The sequence below is a fragment of the Glarea lozoyensis genome (assembly GCF_000409485.1).
Source record: "Glarea lozoyensis ATCC 20868 chromosome Unknown GLAREA1, whole genome shotgun sequence".
Classification (NCBI taxonomy): Eukaryota; Fungi; Ascomycota; class Leotiomycetes; order Helotiales; family Helotiaceae; genus Glarea; species Glarea lozoyensis.
Window position 1 is genome coordinate 2,023,633 of NW_007360983.1, and position 20,171 is coordinate 2,043,803.

General features: G+C 42.6%; 9 protein-coding genes across 9 annotated transcripts; 8 read left to right on the forward strand and 1 right to left on the reverse strand.

The window, feature by feature from the left end:
* Positions 1 to 359: 359 nt before the first annotated feature.
* GLAREA_09315 (uncharacterized protein) lies at positions 360 to 779 on the forward strand (the record flags this gene model as incomplete). Its single annotated transcript, XM_008078276.1, has 1 exon — positions 360 to 779. The coding sequence occupies one exon, from the start codon at positions 360 to 362 to the stop codon at positions 777 to 779; it is 420 nt and encodes a 139-aa protein (XP_008076467.1).
* An 858-nt stretch (positions 780 to 1,637) lies between these two features.
* GLAREA_09316 (uncharacterized protein) lies at positions 1,638 to 2,060 on the forward strand (the record flags this gene model as incomplete). Its single annotated transcript, XM_008078277.1, has 1 exon — positions 1,638 to 2,060. The coding sequence occupies one exon, from the start codon at positions 1,638 to 1,640 to the stop codon at positions 2,058 to 2,060; it is 423 nt and encodes a 140-aa protein (XP_008076468.1).
* A 1,076-nt stretch (positions 2,061 to 3,136) lies between these two features.
* GLAREA_09317 (uncharacterized protein) lies at positions 3,137 to 4,259 on the forward strand (the record flags this gene model as incomplete). The annotated part of the gene is made up of 2 exons (XM_008078278.1): positions 3,137 to 3,570; positions 3,620 to 4,259. 2 exons carry the CDS (start codon positions 3,137 to 3,139, stop codon positions 4,257 to 4,259), a joined length of 1,074 nt encoding a protein of 357 aa, XP_008076469.1.
* Positions 4,260 to 4,394: 135 nt separating this feature from the next.
* GLAREA_09318 (uncharacterized protein) lies at positions 4,395 to 6,272 on the forward strand (the record flags this gene model as incomplete). Its single annotated transcript, XM_008078279.1, has 1 exon — positions 4,395 to 6,272. One exon carries the CDS (start codon positions 4,395 to 4,397, stop codon positions 6,270 to 6,272), a length of 1,878 nt encoding a protein of 625 aa, XP_008076470.1.
* A 509-nt stretch (positions 6,273 to 6,781) lies between these two features.
* On the forward strand, positions 6,782 to 7,411 carry GLAREA_09319 (uncharacterized protein; the record flags this gene model as incomplete). The annotated part of the gene is made up of 1 exon (XM_008078280.1): positions 6,782 to 7,411. One exon carries the CDS (start codon positions 6,782 to 6,784, stop codon positions 7,409 to 7,411), a length of 630 nt encoding a protein of 209 aa, XP_008076471.1.
* A 391-nt stretch (positions 7,412 to 7,802) lies between these two features.
* GLAREA_09320 (uncharacterized protein) lies at positions 7,803 to 8,153 on the reverse strand (the record flags this gene model as incomplete). The annotated part of the gene is made up of 1 exon (XM_008078281.1): positions 7,803 to 8,153. The coding sequence occupies one exon, from the start codon at positions 8,151 to 8,153 to the stop codon at positions 7,803 to 7,805; it is 351 nt and encodes a 116-aa protein (XP_008076472.1).
* Positions 8,154 to 10,617: 2,464 nt separating this feature from the next.
* Positions 10,618 to 12,049, forward strand: GLAREA_09321 (Pectin lyase-like protein; the record flags this gene model as incomplete). Its single annotated transcript, XM_008078282.1, has 4 exons — positions 10,618 to 10,872; positions 10,928 to 11,125; positions 11,177 to 11,455; positions 11,507 to 12,049. 4 exons carry the CDS (start codon positions 10,618 to 10,620, stop codon positions 12,047 to 12,049), a joined length of 1,275 nt encoding a protein of 424 aa, XP_008076473.1.
* Positions 12,050 to 13,283: 1,234 nt separating this feature from the next.
* On the forward strand, positions 13,284 to 13,730 carry GLAREA_09322 (Ribosomal protein L5; the record flags this gene model as incomplete). Its single annotated transcript, XM_008078283.1, has 1 exon — positions 13,284 to 13,730. The coding sequence occupies one exon, from the start codon at positions 13,284 to 13,286 to the stop codon at positions 13,728 to 13,730; it is 447 nt and encodes a 148-aa protein (XP_008076474.1).
* A 1,468-nt stretch (positions 13,731 to 15,198) lies between these two features.
* On the forward strand, positions 15,199 to 16,524 carry GLAREA_09323 (Arabinanase/levansucrase/invertase; the record flags this gene model as incomplete). The annotated part of the gene is made up of 1 exon (XM_008078284.1): positions 15,199 to 16,524. One exon carries the CDS (start codon positions 15,199 to 15,201, stop codon positions 16,522 to 16,524), a length of 1,326 nt encoding a protein of 441 aa, XP_008076475.1.
* Between the last annotated feature and the right edge of the window lie 3,647 nt (positions 16,525 to 20,171).

The following is a 20,171-nucleotide window of genomic DNA, read 5'->3' on the forward strand; positions in this document are numbered from 1 at the left end:
GTTTGCTTCCACCGCGAAGCTGAAGTCGAGTGATGTCCATAAAGAAGGAACGAGACTCGTGAACAATTTCTCTCTCCCGAAGATTTCTCTTGTGTATTTAGTCTATCTCGGTTATATCGACAAAGAAGAACAAGGAGAAACTGGAAACCCTTATCTAAAGTTTTGTTGCTCAAAGAGAATACGACCACAATGAAACTATGGAAGACGTTTCCAAAGAACAGTCGTTTTGAAATTGCAGGCATGACGAATTATGAAAACAGAACATAAACTACTTCCGTGTATAAAAGCTTTGACCTTGATGCTACAATTATGCTCCTCCTCAGCCATTGGATTCCCATCCATTTGACACCCATCACATCATGCATTCCACCACTTTCTTCACGGTCGTGCTCTCTTTTTCCATCTTGGCTCATGGTCTCCCTCTCAGCACCAGCTCCGAGGTCACCAGAACCCAGGTTTTGCATCTCTCTCGCATCATGAGCAGGGCATACAACACCACCATTCCGTCCGCTACTCTGCAATCTGCAACTGCCGTAGTGACGAGTGAGTCATCATCCACTCAGGCCGAAGCTACACCACCTGCCCATTTCAAACTAAACGTTGACGAGCCTTCTAATCTGAATCTCACAGGTAAAGCACAGTCAATGCCTTCGTACGAGACTATCCTGGAATCTAACCCTGAGTCTGATATGAAAAACACCATTGCCATTACAGTCACAGTGGCTGTTATTTTTGTCTTCTGCATGGTTGTGTTGTTTTGGCAGATGCATCAGAAGTGATGGCGCGGCGAGAATGGGCGGTATTATTTGTTTTGCCGGATTGAGTCACGGTAAGTTCTTTTCTATCTCTATGTTGCTGCTTGAAAATGGTTAAAATATAAGAAACTTTCTGAAATCAAAATATTCTCATCTCATCAATTTTGTCCCCTGTGAATTAACATATTGAATCTAACGCTCTTCTTTCATTGATACTAACATGTACGAAAAGCTGTATCAAACTTGTCCTTTTACAAATCCCGAGGCTTTTCATTTCTTGTAGTCGCGTCAGCTTGATTTGCAGAAAAGTGGTTGTAGAAGTAGCCCGTGAAATAAAACCGGTTGATATATTGGGAAATCATTGAATGCCTTGAATTCCAGCGATAGATGTTCGAGAATCTCGTCTGAACATATCGCTTGGAGAGAAAGCAACTATCTCGAAAATAAAATTGTCACTTGTAGGTCACGCAGGAACAAGAAGTTTCATTAATACAAGTGGTAGCTTTAAGCAAGCCTCCCATTTTCAATCCTAACTGTAACCGTTCGTTTTGCTGACGGAATTTAGGGATTAATGATCTTGTTTCAGCAGGCGTCGAAGCTTCATCCATGTCTTACAATGCGTCTTTGTCGTCTATCCATGAAGTTTGGGCCACCTGTCTCGCGCTATGTCTTATGTACAAAGAAATGCCTCTGATCGCAACATTTTTGGAAACTTAATTTTGTTCTCGCAACAATTCGAAACAGAGTTAACTGTTCAAAAGCTCTCTGAATACAAAACCTTTCCCTTCAAATTCCCTCTTACTTCCACCCAACCATCACACAAGACCTACTCAGAACAATTCGGATCATCAAACCCAACTTCCAAACAAAACCACACTGAAGATGTTTTCTACACTCACAACTCTGCTCCTCACCTCAACACTCGCTGCTCTCGCACTAGCAGCTCCTCCTCAAGCCTCTCCCATCGCAATGATCTCACGAGGATTCACCATAACGCCAACAGCAACAGTGATTGCACGTGCTGATTTCAGTGCACTTCCAATAATCCCACGCACTGTAGCCACCATCCCAACAGCATCTGCAGTTGCACTTGCAGCAATCAGTTCATACACACCAGGATCAACCTTCGTTACTCCAATCGAAGATTCTGAAATCGCTGCAAAGCAAAGACGAGGGACTTGGATCATCGTTGTTGCAGTCTTTTTCAGTCTTGTTGCTTGCACTTTGTTTGTTGTGATAGGGAGATGGTTCTTGCTGAGACGCAGCGCAAGGAAGGAGAAGGAGGTGGGGAATGAGAGTTGCTGAGAAGAGGTTCTGATCTCGGAACCTAACCTTCTTGGTGGAAAGCTGATTGTAGGTAGTAAATTCAATCGGCGTTCAATTTGGCCAATCCTTGATACTTCAATGTAACGGGAAAAATTAAACTGACACCATTTCCCGTGACTCCATCTGTGTAAGTGAACATGAATGAAACACAATCGCCATGAACTTTCCATGAAATTGAAAATTAATGTAGTTGGGATGTTCTTGTTTTGATGTGTGTGATCTGATAGTGAATGGACGGAATTACCATAACAGTCAGACTCAACTTTGTTTTGAGCCTAAATCCGGTCTAGTGTTTGATAATGCAGCTAGCTGCAGCTGTAACCTAAGCCAATATAATCATTGCACAACGTGAGTACACGGCAGAATCAGCCTGAAAATACTCGAAAAAGCCATTTTGATACTCAGGAGAGTTTATTCAGGCTTCTTAAGTGAATATTTACACTTCACTCATCCTTAATTTCAACACAGTTCCCATTTTGGTTTCGCAATTTATTAAAGATAAGTTTTCTTCCCAAAGAAATATATAAAAGCATGCAAAGCTTCATTTCTGCACGGTAATTGGCAGTAGGGACAAATTAGAATATTCTATCGTTTCTGTGAAATTGATTTTGATGACGTTAGACTCATCTTCTGACTTATTAGATGTTAGAATTCAATTTAGCCCTCGGAAGCCTATGATCAATGTAACTTTGTCGAAATCCCATTCACTTCATTGGCTAGACCGAAAAGCTAGTCCTCATTAGGTAGTCACGTGGTGCAACACTAAGGCTACCTGAGCCAGCCAGGCTTAATATCCTTCCTGAATTATCACCAATTATACCCAATATTGTACCCGCATATCCCGACGAATTACCGTGCCGTGCACGCAGTAGGACCTTATTTCTGATGAACCGACAAGCTTAGAATGCCTTGCCCGCTAGTTTGCATGCAAGCTCAGCCTTGTTGCGCTGTTCAGCCCTCAAAATATCAGCGGGGTTTTCTTCTCCCATCGCTCTGTTTTTGTATCCTCCAATCCACAATGTTATTGTTTTCTCAGTTCTCTTTCCCATAACTTTATGGCGGAGGCTATCGGTGTTGGAGCATCGGTCGTCGCATTCATCGGTCTAGCCGGCCAAGTTGCGCAAGGATGCCAATACATCAGGACCCTCCTGGACGATATCAAAGATGCTTCTGAAGACGTCCAGTCGTTACGCACGGAGGTGAAAATATTCCAGTTGACATTAGAAACATTCAGGAATACGCTCCAAGAGCTTGCAGATTCGGGGGTTGCAGTAGAGGCGGATGCCCACGCACTCGCCACGAGGCTCGCTCTCTCCTACAGTGAGGAAGCCCTTGAGCTGTTGCAAGGGCTACTTGCTAAGACTAAGGATACTGGACGTATATGGAGCAAAGTTCGATTCGCAAGTGGGAAGAGCAAATATGCCAAACATGTCTCTCGGATAGAAAGGGCGAAGGGCTACATTGAAGCGGCTCACGCGGGCATTCTCCTGTAATGTTTCAATCCAAACGTCATGCAGACAGTTGTTAATATTTCCGAGATCTTTACAGCATCAGCAGGCACTCAATGCCAGAGCAACTCATCGAAGCTTGAGTGCTCTCACCTCGAATATCGATACTACAACAGCGACCATCTCCACACTCCCCCTCCGATTCGATGAAGTCAGCTCAGTCACAAAAGATACAGTATCTCAGCTGAGATGCGAATTCTCTCAGAGATTACATGATCTCTCGACTGGCATTAATGCAATTCTTCTGTCGAATTTCACTGCCTTCACTACCATCATCTCCGAAACGCACAGCAGAGTTGAGGAAGTCCATCACACAGCTCAAGCTACACAGTCAGCTGTTCAAGACTTGAGATCAGTATCTGAAGGTATGCGATGGCTGCCCATGAGAATGGGAGAAGTTGTGAAAGAGGCATTTCGGGACGTGCTTGTGCAATTTTATGAGGACAGAAGAACATTGGATGGTCAGACTTTTGGACAGCAAGATACTGCTGGAATATATCATCTAGCTTCTCGCGGTCGGTCAACTCGTAGGATCGTGTCCCAACACACTTCCACACGCACCTATATACGAGCTGTCGGTATTATCACTGTCCACTCCATAACAACGACATTTTGCGAACGCGAGAGCCCTGGGACAGACGATCGCATCACATCAACAGTGACTCACTAAAACGTGCATTTAAACCCAAATCCAGATCTCATTCGTTTGGGTGTCTATTGTTCCTTCATTCAACAAGGGTTTGGATTTTATGATGCACATCCTGAGCCGATTCTAAGGGTGTATAATATCGTTGATACAAGCGCAATGATTGTCAAGGCTTGCACGGCTGGAGATCTTTTGACTGTACAAAGCCTTTTTGCGTCGGGTCAAGCCTCGCCGTGCGACCGAATCTGGGGTGACAGGTCTCTCCTCGATCTAATCCAGATGCAAGTGACTTCTACTATTTCAAGCTATACATCAGAAACCTCGCATCAACGTCTCCCCGGGCTTGTCGCGACTTACGCAGAGTTGGTACGATGCGGCCTAGACCCTGGGGTCCCAAGGGCCAATATCGATATTTATGAGCGATCACCTCTTTCTGCTCTTTCGAATCTACAGATAATGTCTCCCGCCGACGCCCATTATATTGTTCTCCTAGCACGAGTCATGATCACCAGCAGTATCCAAGACCCACTCTTGGGGGCAGATATAGAGAAACTCGTCTGGCAAGAGAAAATAGCAGGGCGTAAAATGCCACTTTATGAATTACTACGGACGCAAGAGGAATGGCCAATATCATGGCCAAGCGATGATGAGGTGCTGATCGCTCGCTGTTCTAAGTTGCACCGTGCTTATGCTTATCATTCAGATGTTGGACCTGAAATTTACGCTGAATTTTACGCTCTTGAGTATGACCAAATATGTTGTATGGTCAATCCTGCACCTTTCCGGTTTCTACTCCAGATATGCCAACATTGGAATGAGGCACTTACTATTTTGGCAACAATAGAGCAGTTTTTTGAAAGCAACGATATACCCGGACGTCAAAAGCTAGATGAAGATAGGAATGATAGGCTTAGCGGCAGAATTCGCGATTGTTTGAACTCGTGCTTAGAACACGGCCTAGATCTCAATAATCCGCCTGTTGGTCTTTATTCTGTGTTAAAACGTTTCAGAATAGATGGCAAGGTGAACATAATCGATTCCGCAATGCTGTCCCTTGGAATTCCGAGGGAGCTTGCCACTGATTTGCTTGAGGCTGAACTGTATTCGTCTATGGCCTATCAACTTTCCTCGCTTGGGGTAGCGCCTTTTGAATTACTTGGACAACGTGGTCACTCCTGGAATTTCATTCCTCGGGAATTAAGATATACCTCTAGCCCAAATGATAATGACTGGTACGGGTATTTGGAGACCTTGACTACCATGTCAGGGGTTTCAGAGACTGAGGTCACGCCAGTTGAAAATATGTCGAACCACGAGTCATCCGAGGAAGATTCATCCTGCGACGAAGAAATTTTACACGAAGAAATGTCAGACGATGAGATGTCAGACGAAGAGATGTCAGACGAAGAGATGTCAGACGAAGAGATGTCCTACGAAGAGATGTCAGACGAAGAGATGTCCTACGAGAGTCAATCTGACGAGTACACGAACACATCTGACGAGGATGCGTCCCACGAGGATATGTACTTCCTGGAAGATCTTATTCGCCGAGGATATGTCAAAAACTTATACCAATGCGGAAATTCTCTCTCTGAGGTCACCATCGATGACGCACTCCTAGAGATAAATGCATTCACTATCGAAAGTCCCTTTCTTCCGGTCGGTTTCAACGCCATGAGCGTTGAAGAGCCACTGGAACCTCCCGATTCCAAACAGAACCCAGAGTTACTTGCCGAACTGAGAAATTCAGGGTCATCTTCTGTCCTATCAGCAAAAATTGGAGAAGATGACGCCTCATCAATATGGTCAGAGCTACTAGACTCGTTCGATGCAGAGTGTCAGGACGACCTTCAGGAAAGAGGGGATATCACCATGCAGGATTTGGAAATGCCTTCGGCTTATGAGACAGTTGCTACTGCTTACAACATCGGAACTGATATGATCATCGATACCCTTGAGGAGGATGCAGGTAGTGACGATTCGTCTGAGGACAGACTTGATGGATTAAGCCTTGCTCTGAATGCGTTCTGGACGTGACATTCTTCCATATGTAGCATCATAATTACATTTTCCTCTTTCTATAACAAACGTTATGCAAACTTGGATGTATAAAAAATTCAGAATGCTGGTGCTACGTTAGCGAAATCACCTTTGTTGGTAGATTTATGAGCCTAGTATATCTGGCATAGCTTGGTACAAAAATCCTCGACAGTCGCTAGGTTCAGAACCGTTACACTTCTGAGATTGATTGGCCACTTTCAGTCTCTTTGTGGCTTAATAGCAGAACTCGACTGCGGCGATTTGAGTGACTGTGGTTTAGACAAAGAACCTGACTCCTTTGAAAGTCCACGCTAACTGTTCTGAAACAATATAATTATTCTGGATCAATCAACACCTAAGGTCTATCCAGAACAACAAAGAACAAGAATGTCGCATAAGTATATTGCGGGCACGAACCATTTGAAGACCTGACCAGACAAATTTGAGTGCTTCAACAAGCCTTTCAAATTCTATAGTCCTCCAAGTCAAAGAATCAACTTTGCAAGATGCAGATTTCATTCTACGTACACCTCCTGGCAGCTTCCATCATCGGTGGAGCTGCTGCACATGATGATGATGCTCCTTACACATCTTTAGGTGCATTCGTAGACAGGCCATCACACACAGGAAAACGTAAAGTGACAGTTGTTGTCACGTCTCACATCATCGATGCTTGTGTCACCCCTTGTACGAAAGTCTTCGCAGATGGACCTACCTTCACACCCACCCATACACCTCATGTCACCATTCCAACCAGCTTCTATTCCAACAGTGGCAGACACAACACCGTCAGCGCTACCTTTTCAGGCTCTTCAACCGCCAAAGCAGTCCCCACAAAAATCGCTGCTCGCGCACAGAACGAGACGAAGATAATCGAACAAACTGACAAACCACACCAACTTTCATCGCTATTTAAACCTAGTGCAGGTGTCATCGCTGGGATTGTGGTTGCTTGCTGCGCTGGGGCCGTGGCGTTATTCGCTATGATCACGATTATTATCAATTTCTGGATGGGTTCTAACAAGCGGAAGTGGGATCTCGAGGAAGGTAAGCGGAGGAGAAATGAGACTGAGCAACGGGTGGGTAAGGCTGTAAATGGCCCGAATGTTCTTCGTAAACCTAATCCTTATGCCTAGGCTGACTTGCTCGAAAGCGCTTTGCTAGGTAAGTTTGACTCAGCTTGATACGCAATGAAAGAAATATTAATTTCAAACTACACCAAATCCCATTTTATTGACCGAAGTGACTTCCCTAAACGCCTGATCTGCAATCTGCTACCACAACAATCGCAATAAGCGGTCTCTAACGCATGGAATCTTCCATCTCCCAAATCCATCTGATAATGTATTGCCACCCAGTTCTGAGGACTGCCTAAGTATCGCACAACACTCAAGTCTTGCACCGACGTCAACCTCTTGCCGCATATATGAGTTCGACCACCAATTCCTATTCAAATCTCACACTCCTAGAATATCTGGCTGATCAGCATGGAATTCGTTCAGACAACAACTCAAATCAGGACAAACCTCATTTCCCAATCCCCTTCCACGATGTAAACATCTTCTTCACCCTCCCAATCGCACTCCTCTTCACAATCCTACCAGCACCTCCCATCGGCTGTCCCATCGTACTGTTCGAACTCGAACTACTCTGCAAACTCCCATTCGAGACCGACGTTGTCTGCGAACCTCCCCTTTCCTTTCCCTCATTACTCTCGCCCATCACCCATTCGTACATCCGCATCCCCCGGTACTCGCGACCGTCTATGTTCTTGATTTCCGTGCCGCATTGTTTGCAGATCGTCAGATGTGAGGGTTTGCGACAGGACTGGCATCTTGGTAGTTCGATGGAGAAGTCGGGGATGTTTGGTGTTGACATTTTGATCTTGTTGATGTTGTTGATGTTGTTGTTTACTTTGAAAGGTGAAAGTTGGCTGTGAAAATTGGGCGTCGGCGATGCTGAGAAGATGCTAGAATCTAGAGAAATGCGGACAGGAGAATGATATTGATGCGAATGGAAGATATAAATCCTTGAAATGCTTCGTTGTTCCAGATATATCAAGTACTTTAGTGATTCATTCGTTGCCGGGAGTCGTACGTTCCGGATCGATTTCCGCGCATCGAGAAGATTCACCAGATATCTATTGTACGAAGTATGCAGACCCACCCGGCAACCAGATCTGATAAATTCGCTACCGGATTGTTGGTGCACTGAATCGGTATAGACGTGTTTCCGAATATCAACAACTTCACCTTTGACTCGATATGAAAGAGCCATATGATGTCATAAAATTGTGGTCTTTGACTCAAAAAATCCACTCTCCATTAATATGATGATGAATCTATTGATCTATACTCTTCAATCTCCACTGTAAGGTAACTGTTTAATTTATAGCGTGTATTCTTGTTGGTAAAGTGACCTCCGGCCCACAAGGCAAGCAGTCGACATTGTTGTTCTATTTCACCAGTACTATTTTTCACTAATGGTACACAAGGGGTATAGAAGTCGTTGTGTAAATTAGCAGTTTTTCGCTCACAAAACCACCTAACTATTTGCGCACCCCCTATTGTAGGATGAGTAATTAATAGAACACTTGTCGTGGAACGCTCAAAAATATTCAAAGAAAACAACAGCGGGAGGAAAAGCCTATGAAAAGTTTCACTGACTCAAGATTTGGCTCTTTTTACAAAATATCGGGATGAACCGACTAGACTCTCGACGGCCTAACCCATCATATCCGGTTGAACAATAAGGGTCCACGACGTATATACATTTCAGAGCAAATGAAGGTTCCGCTCGGTCTCATCTCTTGAAGTCCAACTGTTTCTGTTGAGCCTTGTTAATCGACACTCAACTACTGAAGTAGTTGAAGATTGTAACAAACTACAGATTCTTAGCGATTTTATTCAGAGATCAGAGAAGTTTGTAGCTACCATGTTCCCGTTTTCTGAACTCGACTTTCATCTTGCATCTAGATTGTGTGACTGCAACGGCCGACCAACATCATCGCACGCAGTACTTAGTTTGTGATTCAGGAATTTCTCTTCTTTCCGGTGTTTATTCCGCTGTGTGTTTAATCAAGTTCGTAAACCATCCTTTCAAGCTCGCTGAGAACCGAAGAAATATGTAGCATATGTGGCTAGTGAAGACATCACTAGGTGAAAGCACGAGGAATGGATGCAAACAAGAGAAGGCTGTACGACATTCCATGGATCGTACCTGGGAAAGTGGCTTTTCAGAGCAGAGGCCGAGGGAAATGTTGAATATGAACACAATATCCTTCCCAAGGGTCCATTTGCTGTCTTGTCAAGAAGGGTTTGTTAACCAATCTGCTGCTTTTGCTGTAATAGTTCATAACAACCAGCTGTCTTTTTTCATGATCATCCCTCCTTTACAAGGCCATCATGTCGATCAGTGTAATAAATCAACGTGATAAGAATTGGATTTTTGTTGTCACTGTTTCTCTTTGACTTCTTCACAACTCATGCCGTAAGATTCTTCGTCATCTAGAAGACCTCCTCTAAAGGCAAGTAAGCATTGATACATATAACAGTGTCGAGTGTCAATATGGGGCTCGCTATCACAATTAGAGCACAACAGTTGTAGAGAGTAGTCGTGGAAAGAATTGTTCAGCCAAGAAAGCAAATGACTGGAGGGAAAATACCATGCCGTTCCAGCATCGTTCCCCATGATTCTTCCGGGAAAGGTACGGGGTAACGAGGCCCGGATTTGCTTGGCCAACGCTTCCATCCCCAGGATTCAAATAGCCCGCTGCGGAGAACCCCAACCTTTCTCCAGATATGCATGGCAGCTACCAAGGGGCGTGACAAAATCTACGGTGTTCCAGTTGCCAAATCGTGGCCTCGGTTGGAAGTGGAAGGTAATCTCGCTACACCGCTTTCCATGGCAGAATAATATCGTCTGCCATCTGGAAGTCTGTATGGTCAAACCCGGTTCTGCCAGCCAAGGCGGTGACGCTGAAAATGCCACTTTCACCTCCTCTCATCTCCTCCTCAACCTGCATCAACTATTCCGTCTTGGCTGCTGAGGAAGACCAGAACAACAACAGCAACAACAATCGATAGTCGTCATATCGACCTCATAATGGCTAGTTCAACGAGCCTAGCACAGAAGGGCGATGCCACGACGGAAGAATCTCAATTAAGAGATGATCTTGGCCCAAGCCATTGAATCTGCATATTTGGGTCGCATCATCTGCAGGAACCTGGATATAATGTTACCAAATCTATAAAGAGAGCTGTTCGCGTCCATCTTCATTTTTCTCATCATCCACAACTCAAGCAAGCTTCTACACAGAATCTTCTTCTGGACGACCGCCAACATGAAGTTCATCAACAGCCTCTTTGCTTTAGGCAGTCTCGCCTCTGTCTCGGCACAAACCTGCAATTCCGACAACTGTCTTCGTGCTCTTCGTGCTGCAGACCGTATTGTGGAGGCAAGAGCTTTCTGTGGTACATTCACGGCTGCTCCTAATGCCACTCTTCCTCTTCCTACGTTTGCAGCAGCAGCATGTACTGGAAATGCTGCCAGTCGTGTGAGCAGTGCCTGCAGTTGCATTGCAATATCCACAACTTCGGTATGTATTATCTGGTTAAAGGTTAGAGATACATTTTACTGATTGCAAAATTCAGTCGACACCTTCCCCAACTTCTGCTTGTGATCCAAACGCAAGCTACCCAGCTATTCCACTACCCACCGGTGCCTTTGATCTCGTTGGGTTTGGTAAAAGCAACCCATATGGAGCTGTCAATGGAGGAGAAGGTGGACCCACCACTACCATCAGTGCTGGAGCCACAGGTGCCAATGCCGCATTGGTCGCGGCTGCAACGGTATGGAGTTATAATTTCTTCTCAGTCATGTGACTAACTGACTGTATGTAGGGCTCAAACAAGTTGACTATTATTGTTGAAGGAGAATTCAACCTTCCAGCACGTCTCCGAGTTGGTTCTAACAAGTCTATCATTGGTGGCCGCAATGGAACTATTGGGACAAATGGAATCACGATGATCAACGCCGATAACATCATTCTCCAAAACATGAGAATTACCGGTGTTTTCGACAACGATTGTTTGACTATCCAGAACACAACTCGGGTGTGGATCGATCACAATGATCTCTCTTCAAACCCCAACATCATCAAAAATGGTCCAGATCTCTACGTGCGTATTGTCTTCATTTTCTAGCCTATTATGCTCGCTAACACGAACTAGGATGGTCTTATGGACATTATTCGTGCATCAGATTGGATTACCGTCTCTTGGAACTACCTCCACGATCACTACAAAGCATCTCTGGTTGGTAACAACGATCAATTCCGAGACATCGATTTCGGTCACTTCCACATCACATACCACCACAACTACTGGAAGAATCTCGGTACTCGTGGAAATGCTGGTCGATTCGGAACACAACATTTGTACAACAACTACTACAAGGACTTCCGCTTCCAGGCCATCCACTCACGATCCGACAACCAGGTACTCGTTGAGGGCAACGTCTTCACTGGCGATACCCGTGAGGCTTTGAGCACATATGGACTTGTCATTCCTGAGGATTCGCCAAACACCTCTCCACTTGGTGACTACGAGATTGATGGATATGCCAATCTCGGTGCTCCTAATGACTTTGGTGGATCTGGTGTCAACATCACCCAGGTTGGAAACTTCACTACCGCACCATACAGTTACACCTTGACTCCGCTCGTGGATGTTCCTGCTTTGGTTGTCAGATATTCTGGCTTGAACAAGCTATAAGCTATAAATCAAATAGAAACTTGCTACCATGTTCATTACCTGGAATTGTTGATTTGACTCATGTGACAATCTTGAAACCCGTGATCGTAAAGATAAAACACATTAATACAAATAACTAGACTAGAAACTCTTGGTAGCCGTCACGTGGAACGGTGACGATAGAAGATGAACTATCATTCTTTTTCAATTTACGCAGGAATTTAAGATGGACTCAAATGATCATGGCACAGTCTACAAAAAAGAACCATGCAGCTCTAGTCATATAGAATAAAACAATACAAAGTGTCTGACAGACGGCAACTGATCCGAGGAGCATCATCTGTTCTCGGCTCTTGTTACATTTGAAACCTGCATGTGTCGTTTCAATCCTCTCCGATGTACTCTCGCTTGATCTCGTTCCATTTTGTTCTGTGTCCATGGGCACAAATCTTCAGCTGATGGCGCGGTTTGAGTGGAGCTTCCTTTGAATTGTCTGATTACATATTTCAATGTGTTTCTAGAAGTATTAGTCACCGGGAAGCAGGCCACTTGACGCTTGCGCCACGTGGGAAGTCCTTTGCTCTAAATTACTTGAAAATATACGTCCGAAGTGTTTGTCCGACCAATTGATGCCAGAGCATTAGACTTGTCACGTTGACGTTGACGTAGACACGCCGCCCAGCTGTGCAGCAACTCAGCTTGACAAAAATGCCGTATCATTCCTGATTGAAGGCCATCACTTCGGGAACACAACTACCTAAATCATAGAAGCGGCTTGGAACGTGTGAACAGCACTGCGATTCAAATCGGGGCTTTGGAAGGTGTAGTAATTTCGAGCATGACTATATTATTGTTAGCAAATAAAAAGTCCGCTCCCGAACAAGACATCTCAAATCCATGCAGATCCTTAGCTCGTGTAAAAGTATGTCTCCGCCGCACAGCTCGTGTAAAAGCATGTCTCCGACGAACAGCTCGTGTAAGAATCATATCTCTGCCGCACAGCTCGTGAACGGGATGTCACACAACGCCCCTCCTGACGAAACTTTACGATCATAGCGATAAGACCTAAAAATACTCACAATTGAACGAATGTTTTATAAATACAAGTCTTTCATGTGCCTACAAAAGCAAATCAACCAGAAGCAAAAGCCCCATTTTTCTTAAGAGCATTTCATATTTCAAATCACTCAAAAACGACAACGAAAAGTTCGCGACGGCGTATAATCCCACACCATTGCTTTTTCAACTCCTCGACATGAAGCTCTTTCTATCTCTCTCTGTCACAGTACTATTCTCCAACATCGCTACAGGACTCGCTATAAACGACGCCAACCCTCTCGTCGAAGCCAGAGACCCAAAACCAGCAGCGAAAAAAAGCGTACAGGGATTTGTGCTAAAAGAGCCACAATCACCAGTGCCAAATTTGCGAAAGTCCGAAATGGTCAAATTTCTGGATTCCCTTGGGGAGATTGCCCTTCCTCGCGTCGTTGACTTTAGAGGTAAGCGGAGCAACAACAATTTCGACGCCCGTGGCAACTTCGAAATCTCAGCAAAAGACCACCTTGTGATTCCTGAGATAGATTATGAAGGTTTCGCGCGTAAGAGAGCAGGTGGTGTGCCTGTCAAGACGAAGAAAGTCGACGCTGCAGAAATTGAGGACTTCATGCGTCGTTGGGAAACTGATTTTAAGAAAGAAAAATGAGATTTGCAACATCGGTGTTCTTGATATGGTCTTTACAATTATAAAGAAAGATTACTATGAGCAATGGAATACAAAGTCTCGAGCGTTGACCAGGTGTTGTTCGATTTCAGGTATTAGATGACTTAGTCTATCCACTTTGCGTTCTCGGATGATCGGCGTTAGGGTGCATTTTGACAGCTATTAGCCCGCTTTTGTCGGTATATATAGAAGGCGCTTTCGTTTCTTAACTTTTGTTCATTCAGACAAGTATCTCTATTCTTTTAGACTTCTACAATTCAACTTTTTTGGCGTCTAACGCTTGGCAATTTATCCTTCTCTTTCATTCGTTCACGTATCCCCGAAGACCTTTCAAACGCTTCAATATTGTGTCTAGTGAGAAAAAGAATATCGTCATTTCCTCATCTTGCTCTGTGACATCAAGAAGGCGCTAATGTGGATATTCGAGTTATGTGTCAACGTACCAAAAAGCAGCGAGTAAGACAATGGATATGACATGTTGGATTATACCGAAGGAAAAAGCACTGCCAGTAATAAACTGAACGTATACACTTTTACTTAGCCCCTTAAGCACCTTTTTGTTTAATTAACTACTATATATATAGAGATTCGAGCTTTTAAAACTGTACAGTACTTATCTTTTCTTACTCTAACAGCCACTAAAGCCTTATGTGTTATCCTTTAGTAAGAGATAGAGAAAGAGGGTGTAGTACGTCGTGTAGACGTTTAAAGAAGGCTAGTCATATGTATATTAAGCGACAACTACTATCTGGGCTCCCGGAGGCTTGTGCGCGGTACGATTGGCTATAGGTCACATGTGTCTTCACAAATTATTTCTTCATTAGCTAGACCTGTAAGTTAATCCCAATTAGGTAGTCACGTAGTGCAACACCAAGAGTACTGAGTCTCCCAGGCTCAGGGCTCTTCCTTAACTATCACCGATTTATACTATATATTGCACCCACATATCACGACGAATTATCGTGCTATATATATAAAATTACCTGAATTCTAATGAACCGACAAGTATTTTTAGTTCTATACCAAAGTCGACACTCTATAGGCGCGCCTCCTCCCTGCGGTATCTGTTATTCCGTGCCGAAGCAAAGACTCTATAGGTGCGCCTCTCCCGAGCCCGGTAATTATCCTGGTCACATAGCGGCTAGCGGCTAAAACCTTCTTTCATCAATTCCATCCCCATTGGTCAGGAAGAGGAATTTCGTTTATCCAAAGTAGACACCCAAAAGATCTAGAAGTTCGGTTTGACTAATTCATTGGCAGCTAGCTTTTACAGAGTATGGCCGGGACCAGAGCCACTCGTGAGCGCCAACTATTCAGCATCTTATAAAGCCTATTATGCCACCATGAGAAATCCTCAAAGTTTTGTTTCTTAAATTAACGAGTCTCCTAGTGCAGTTGCTAAAGTCTTTTGTCGATCGCTTCCAATTCCACCCACAATTTGGAGCCAACTATGAAGTGTTTACTTTCGCTTGCGCTCTTGCTAGCCAACATCGGCCGAACAGTCGCGGACAACCCCATCATTCAAACCATATACACAGCAGATCCAGCCCCATACGTCTATAATGACACTATCTGGCTCTTCGCAGACCACGACGAAGATTCAGCGAGCAGCTTCTTCCTGATGAAAGAATGGCGCATATACTCCAGCACCGATGTAGTCAACTGGCAAGACTGGGGAACAATAGCGAGCCTGGCATCGACCTTCAAGTGGGCCAGTGACAGAGCTTGGGCACCGCAGGCAATTGAACGCAACGGCGTCATCTACATGTACTGCCCTGTGCAGCTGAGTAGTGGTGCCATGGCAATTGGCGTTGCCACCAGCAAGTCTATCACCGGCCCATATGTGGATGCCCTAGGGAAACCGCTGGTGCAGAACAACAACATCGACCCGACTGTCTTCATCGACGACGACGGTCAGGCTTACATGTACTGGGCGAATCCGGGGCTTTATTATATCAAGCTAAACAAGGACATGATATCGTACAGCGGCTCAATCGTCAGCGTCTCCAAGCCCGGCGGCCTCACAGAAGCGCCCTGGCTCTACAAGCGTAACGGCAAGTACTACCTCGCATATGCTTCCAACGGAATTCCGGAAAGTATCTCGTACTCGACAGCCACAAGCCCTACCGGCCCATGGACGGGTAAGGGCGGGACAATCATGGCCGCTTCCGGTGGTTCCTTCACTAACCACGAGGGCATCATCGACTATAAAAGCCACTCTCTCTTCTTCTACCACAACGGCGCGCTTCCAGGCGGCGGCGGCTATCACCGCTCTATCTGTATCGAGGATTTCACGTACGGCTCGGACGGTTCAATCCCCACCCTCAAGATGACGACAACGGGTGCCGTCCAGATTGGTAGCCTCGACCCTTACGTCCAGACTTCGGCCACCACTATTGCCTTCTCCTCGGGAGTCAAGACGGAAAAGTACAGCGAAGGATTTATGGACGTAACCAAGACCAACACCAACGGCGCATATATCAAGGTCAAGGGTGTCGACTTTGGCTCCACCGGTGCCGCATCACTTTCGGTTCGCGTGGCCAGCTCCAGCGGCAGCGGCAAGCTCATCGCAAGCCTGGGCAGCAAGACCGGCACCGTGATCGCGACTTGCAGCGTCGCATCGACGGGCGGCACGCAGAAATGGGAGACACTCAATTGTCCCGTCACGGGCGCCAAGGGCAAGAATGACTTGTACTGGACGTTCTCGGGCAATTTTGGCTTTGCTTGGTGGCGCTTTACTAAGGCGGTCTCTGTGGCTCGTGATTTTGAGGCATGAGTTCGTGCTTGGTAAACGATGTTTCAAGAAAAGAAATTTAATCATTTAAATTTTGGCATCGAATGCTTTCGTAGCATTGAAGACAAGAACCGGAAGGTGCATGTGTTATTGTGAGCATAACTTACGAAGCTTAGGAGAACTATAATTTCAGAATTATAAGCTTGACCCTGGTAATATTGTCTAAATGAGTCTAATTTTCTGTTGTTTGTCGAATGAAACTTCCCTAGATACCACTAGCGGTATTATCGCGCTTACCGGATTCCCTCTCGTCTTCATGATATCGTGAAGCCTTGACAAATTGATAATATCGACGTCGTAGTTATCTTTGAAGAAGGGTTTGGCCTTTGATCTAAAAGCGAAGAATGACTTCAGGATCTACTAGGTTTGTTTCTATAGCCTCAACAAATCAAGCAATCTGAGGACTAAGCAGGCTATTAGCGACACACTTGACAAGAAATTCAAATTCATCCACGAAATAGCAGCTGTATCTCCAACAGTAAACGGACAAAACGGTGTCTCTAGCGATAAACAAACCATTATTCTTACTGGATCCACTGGAAGCTTGGGCTCATACTTGTTATTTACCCTTCTGCGAAGTCCTTCGTTATCCCACATCCACTGTTCAACAGAGGCCCTGATTCCCAACAAGCCTAGAAAAAGCGAATCGCTGCCACTGGACTACCATTTAATCTACCTATCGACCGAGTGTCCTTCCATACGGTCGACTCTGCCAAGGGATATTTCGGCCTAAAACCATCCACCTACAACACTCCCCTCTAGACAAATACAAAGAATTTTTTAAATGGCTGGTCTGTAAACTTCCACACCCCCTTCTCCTTCTTCGAACAACAGATCGAAAGTGTAGTTACTTTCGCTAATTTTGTAAAACAAGCAAGCTCCTACCCTATAATCTTCTTTGTCGCTTCTATAAGCTCCTTTAGAGAACTTTCCGATACGACAACCCGAATCCCGAAAGAGATAATTAAAGACTACTTAGTATCTATAAAAGTAGTTTATAGAGAAAGTAAATATATTACCGAGCGCCTTCTTAATTATATAGTATAAAAGTTATATTTCGATATATATATTACTTATATTAGCTAAGTCGCTAGTTAGGTTATTTTACTAGATATATAGAGTAAGTAGAAAAAGTTTTATAGTCTTATAATAAGCTCTATATATATAGGTAATTTACTAGACTCTCTTAGAACTAAGCTTTATTAGATAAAAAAGATATCTATTAATCTGTTACGAGTAGCGTTAGCCTCGGCGTCGTAATACTCCTAGGACTAAAAGTCCTAGAATTAGGCGAGGTTATAGGAATCGAGTAGTTTCTAGGACTACCGTCTAACGACTTAATTTAGTTAATATTAGCTATATTTAGGATAGCGGATAGGCCCCGGTTTTAGGGTACTGTTATATAAGTAGCTAGGCCTAACTCTATAGAAGTTACGTAGGTAGCCGCTCGGTCGACTACGCCTACGTAGAGTGTAAGGTAGAAAGTTCTATATAATAATTGTAATTTCCTTAGATAGAAGCTTTATACTTAACTTATTATAGTAATAGTATATTATCTATTTAACTTACTCTTATTATAATAAATAGATCTCTAAATCTATAAGTAATAATCTCGCGCCTACTTCTTAATATACTAACCTTATAATAACTCTAGTCTACTCTAAGTAGAACTAAATCGTTATACTTTAAGTACTCTATTCTTAGTAAGTACTAGATTATTAATAATAGCTCTAAATATTACTAGTCTAGTCGAAAGTATTATAGAAACCCCGGTACTACTACTACTACTACTAGCCTCTACTGTAATCGAAGCTAAGAAGGGCCTACAAATCTCTCTACTAGATAAGTATAATAGAACTCTAGCTAACCTAGAATAGTTTATTATAAAGGCTTAACTCTATATAGATTTTTATAGAGATAAGTTTAGAAATAAAATAGATAAGGTCTTATTTCTAATCTTACGCTTTAAGGAGAGGGCTTATAACTAGATTAAACCTTATATTAGCGATTACTAGGAGAATAAGACCTAGGCGGGCTTAGTATCTATAGTTTACTTCTAGTTCGTTAAAGATTATTTTAAGTTACTAAGAGACTTTATAGCTAGTATAAGAAAGACTTTTAGAGATATTAATATTAAGAAAAAGTTAGAGCTAGCCCTACTTAAGCTTACCTAGACTAGGTTAGCTATCTACTATAATATCGACTTCTAGTAAACCTTAGCTAGATTAGAACTAAGTAATAAAGCCCTAAGAATATTATTCTATAGAGAATTAAAGAAATTTATAAAGAACGAATTATCGCGTATAGATTCTCTTAAGACTCTTTATAAGCTAAGTAAAGCCGCTATTAAGATTAATAACTAAGTATATAAGCGCTATATTAAAAAGAAAGAAGTCTATTCTTACTATATACGTCTATTAAAGAACCGCTATAGCGATCTAATAAAACTTAATATAATTAGTAGAAGGGAACTTAATACTTTAGAAAAGAATAGAAAGAAACTTTCTAATAAGGAGAGAATACGTCGAAAGAAGAAGAAACTCTACTTTAAGTATAGAAAAGAAGGTTATATAGCTAGCTTCTATTATAAAGAAAAGCTATAAAAAGACTAGAAAAAATAGTTCGGCTCTACTAGATAACTAGTAGTAATAGATAGAGCTACTCTACTAAAAGGTAATTAGAGTAAGTAAGAGGCTACTAAATCGAGTTTAGTAGTCTAAGTAAGATTCGAAATACCTTCAATAAAGAAGAAATACTAGATCGAAGACTCCTTATACTAGATAGACTTAAAACTTAATAGTCTCTCGGTCTACTAACTCGAGAAAGTAGTCCTAAAACCTAGAGAATACTAGTACTTTTAAGAGATAATAGAAGAGGAAAATATTTAGATAACTAAAGATAGTTAGAAGTTTACTACTAACTAATAGATATAGAGAGAGAAATCTATAATTAATATATATTATAAAGTATCTTTTATAGATATAAAAAGAGTAGTATTCTAATAAGAATATACTTAGAAAATAACTATTAAACTACTTAGACTAATTAGATAGTTACTCTACTTAAATAATATTCTTAAGCTAGAAGATATATAAGAGATTATTAGTAGATCTCTAGAAAAATATATCTAGAAATAGGTCTTCTTTATTAAAGAATAAACTAACGAGTTTACTTAATAGAAAGCCCTATTTCTAGATATATATACTCTACGCCTTAGTATACTCTATTATTTATAAGAATAAGTAATATAATACTATATATAGACTAATCTACTTTGAGATATAGAAATTATAAAGATATTATTAGACTCTTATAAGCTCTATACTACTAGAGAATAGAGATAAATTATAGTCGAAATAAAGATTAGAGAAAAACTAATTAGAGTTATAATTAACTTAAGAGCTAATAGAAACTATATCTTACTCTATATAGTAAAGAAGTTAAATATTTCTATAACTAATATTTAACTATACTCTCTAAAACTCGCAAATAGGTTAGATTATAGTAGTAGATAGGTTAATAAAGTAACTATTCTATTAAAACTATTCTTACTAGATAGATATAAAACTAATATCTAGTTTAATATTACCGAAATTAGAAACTACGAGGCTATATTAGAAATAGCCTAG